This window comes from Leptonychotes weddellii, unplaced genomic scaffold (assembly GCF_054177405.1).
Source record: "Leptonychotes weddellii isolate Sample4059 unplaced genomic scaffold, ASM5417740v2 HiC_scaffold_1790, whole genome shotgun sequence".
In the NCBI taxonomy this organism is placed as follows: Eukaryota; Metazoa; Chordata; class Mammalia; order Carnivora; family Phocidae; genus Leptonychotes; species Leptonychotes weddellii.
Window position 1 is genome coordinate 1 of NW_027763163.1, and position 4217 is coordinate 4217.

General features: G+C 38.5%; 1 protein-coding gene across 1 annotated transcript; it reads left to right on the plus strand.

Moving 5' to 3' along the window:
* Positions 1-6: 6 nt before the first annotated feature.
* On the plus strand, positions 7-3029 carry LOC115942349 (uncharacterized). Its single transcript, XM_081810080.1, has one exon. It carries the CDS (start codon positions 80-82, stop codon positions 761-763), a length of 684 nt encoding a protein of 227 aa, XP_081666206.1. The 5' UTR covers positions 7-79; the 3' UTR covers positions 764-3029.
* Positions 3030-4217: the final 1188 nt, after the last annotated feature.

A 4217-nucleotide genomic window follows, 5' to 3' on the forward strand; every position in this document is an offset into this window, starting at 1 on the left:
TACTGGACAGAAAACTTACATTTGTGAAGAATGTGGCAAAGCCTTTGACTGGCACTCAACACTATCTCAACATCAACCAATGCCTACTAGAGAGAAACCTTACCAATGTAAAGAATGTGGCAAGGCCTTTAACCAGCTCTCAATGCTTACTCGACATCAGAGAATTCATACTGGAGAGAAACCTTACCAATGTGAAGAATGTGGCAAGGCCTTTAACCAGCACTCAAACCTTACTCAGCATCACAGAATTCATACTGGAGAGAAACCATACAAATGTAAAGAATGTGGCCAGGCCTTTAACCATCACTCAAGCCTTACTCAACATCACAGAATTCACAGTGGTGAAAAACCTTACATATGTAAAGAATGTGGCAAGGCCTTTAACCTGCATTCAAACCTTACTCAACATCACAGAATTCATACTGGAGAGAAACCTTACATATGTAAAGAATGTGGCAAGGCCTTTAACCGGCACTCATACCTTATTCGACATCACAGAATTCATACTGGAGAGAGACCTTACCAATGTAAAGAATGTGGCAAGGCCTTTAACCAGCACTCAAAGCTTACCGAACATCACAGAATTCATACTGGAGAGAGACCTTTCGTATGCAAAGAATGTGGAAAGGCCTTTAACCGGCACTCACACCTGACTCGACATCACAGAATTCATACTGGAGAGAGACCTTACATATGTAAGGAATGTGGCCATGCCTTTATCCAGCACTCACACCTGCGTCAACATCACAGAACTCATACTTGATGATGGAAACCATACCTAAGTAAAGAATGTGGGAAGGCGTTTAATCACTGTTCAACCTTTACTCATTACCACAGAATTCATAGTGGAACAAACATTACAAATGTAAAAGAATGTGAGAAAACATTTAAAGACTACTCACCCCTTACTCCACATCAGAGAATTCATAGTGGAGAGGAACCATAAAGTTGTTAAGAATGTGGCAAGGCCTTTAAGCAATGTTAAACCCTGATTCCTGATCAGAGAATGTATGCTGGAGTGGATTTTGCAAATACAAAGAATTTGGCATTGCCTTTAATAAGAGGTCAAGCCTCATTCAACATCACAGAATTCATACTGGGGAAAAAGTTAGAAATGTAAAGAACATGGGAAACTTTTAAACTGCTCAACCCTTTTCTGTATCTCAGAGTTTATACTGAGGAGAAAGAGTGCTCGCTTCGGCAGCACATATACTGAGGAGAAAGATTACAATATAAGGAGTGTCGCAAGCCTCTAGCTGGAATTCACAAATTGCTCAACATCTTAGTTATCATACAGGATAGAAACTGTAAAATGCAGACAAAGTTGCAGTGCCTTTAACTGGAATTCAGTCTATACTCAGTATCCCAAAATGCATCCTAGATTCAAACCCTAGAAACATAATGAATGAGGAAAGACCTTCATTTTAAATATTCACTGTAGCAAACACCAGAGAATACATAAATGAAAGTAACTTGAAAGATGTAAATATTTAGAAATGTATGTAAGTGAACATCAAATGTCAATATCACAGAAATCAAGTAGAAGGCAGTATAGGAATTAATCTATTCAGATGTTACATAAAAATATTCCTTATAAGGAATAATATAAAGTTAAACACTTAGTGTATGTGCTGTTATGCTTCAAAGGTTTAAGTGGATGGATTTTTACATAAGTATAATTAATTTCAATATGTGGTTTTTTTTTTTCATTGATCCTATCTGGGATTTGTGACTAGCAAATATTAATGTATTTGTACTCTCAGATCATTTCATGAAATTCATTTATTCCTAGTGGGTGTGTGAAAGTATGTGGCTAATTGTTGCTGTATCAAAGATATGAGATGCCCTTCTTCATTTGTTGGGACTCGCATATCTAATTGTCCATGGAAGAAGAAGGGCAATATAATATACAATATATGAAGAAAATCTAAATGGAGATGCTGTTTGCGGTTATAACATTAATGTCAGTTATCATGAAAGAGGTGTTCAGAACAACATTCTTCTTTTATTAAAGCTAAAGAACTTCCTGGATATTATAAATAAAATATTTTACCATCTGGTTATTGAGGAAAAAGAGGTGGCAGAACAGTAAAATACTGATGTATCCTTATAAAGCTATTGTTACAAGTAGAGAATGTCAGTTGATGTGGTTGAAATGAAGAAATCTTCACAGATATTAGAAGATAGCTAATTCTTCCCTAAAATGGTATATAATTATATATACACAAATTATATACCAATTTTTTAAGAATGACCTCATGCCTGAAAATTATGGAAATCACTACTTCCACATCATTATATCCGCATATGAGTGCTTTTTAACATTTGGATTCTGTATTTTGAATAAGGATCGGAGTGCATTTGAAATTCATAACTTAGTTCATGTGTGGTCTTAATAAAACAATAATTGATTTTTAATGTATTACCATGGATGAGTAATGAATGAAGTGTTATCCTACCACCAATGTTAACCTATCTAAAGGTTGTAGGTAACTGATGGAATCTATCACATATTTGGTAATGGAGTTGAATAATATACCTAGTCATCCATTTTTTCATTGTCCTTAAAGTTTAAATAATGTGTGATTATTTTTACCCTAGTTTATCTATTGTATCATTTTCTCCTCTTAGGAAATAGTGGGATATTATCATGGACATTTTACAGATTATATGGGGGTCTTATTGACAAGTACTCCATATTAATGCTACTTGGCATCCCCTTGGTGTAGGCAGTATTTTTGCAGGGGCTTTGAACTGACACCTGCCCTTCTCACTAGTGTGTTCTCTAGACAACACTCTGCGGAGTCACTTCTGTTCACATCACCAGTCCACCCTCATGAGCAAACATGTCGCCTGACTACCTTGACTTTCCCTCATGTGTCCTGTAGAGAAGACAGACCCCCACAGAGCTTACCTAAACCTGTTTTAAGTTTGAATGACTCAATCTGGACTTAGTCTTGGGATGTTAAAGCACTGTACCATGGCCCCAAATAAAGGTATGTGCCCCACTTCATACGTAGGGGTGTTGTTTTGATTTTTCTATGAAGTAAGCATACACTCTTACTAATGCTCGGTGTGTAATAGATACCCTATAAGTAGGAGAAACATTCCAATAGGAGTGATACTGTAGCCTCAAGTAAGAGGTAGAAAATACAGACGATGAAGAATTGGCATGAATTCTGCATATGGAGAGAGGATACCTTTCCTGGGTTGCACAACTGACTCCTTGGATTTAGAAAAATAACTTCTACTTCTTTTCCTAGTTATCTCCAGATCTCCAGTTCTATCCTCAGTTTTGTTTCCAGCTATTTAGGCATCACAAACATTCTTCTTCGCTTGTGCTGTGGCTAGAGTTTCCTAAGTAAACACTGAATTGAGATTAGAGAAATGGAAGGCCAATGGGTATTCAGACATTTAACACTGGGTTGTAAAACACAATGATGGCACCATCCTTAGAAAGATAAGATCTATTAAAAGAAAATGTGAGGGGCGCCTGGGCGGCTCAGTTGGTTAACCGTCTGCCTTCCACTCGGGTCATGATCCCAGGGTCCTGGGATTGAACCCCACGTCGGACTCCCTGCTCAGCGAGGAGTCTGCTTCTCTCTTTCTTGGCCTGTCTCCCCCACATATGCAGTCTCTCTTTCTCTCAAATAGATAAAATCTTAAAAAAAAAAAAATGTGAAGAACTCTTTCCAATGCGGGGAGGGAACCAGACAGAGGTGGTTCCCCTCTAGCCACTGCAAAGGCAAAGGAAGCTCTTGGTGTTGTCTTCTGATGAATAAATATAATGGACATAAGGAATTGGCAAATGTGGGTTTCTGAAGTGTAGGGGGCTTCTGTGTTTTCATGATTTAATTGAATTCCTAGGTGTTACTGAGGACCAGATTCTTTTGGATGACGACGATGACTGTTGTTTGCCCATTTCTAGATCAGTGGTAATTGATGGAGGAAGGATATTGGATGATGTAATCATTTGGGCGTAGCTTTAAAATATCACATGGTGGGGACGCCTGGGTGGCTCAGTCCAGCGTCTGCCTTCAGCTCAGGTCATGATCCCAGGGTCCTGGGATCGAATCCCGCATTGAGCTCTTCTCTCAGCGCGGAGCCTGCTTCTCCCTCTGCCTGCTCTGCCTGCCGCTTCCCCTGCTTGTGCTCTCTCTCTGATAAATTAATTAATTAAAAGTCTATAAAAAAAAATATCCCATGGTAGGGGCGCC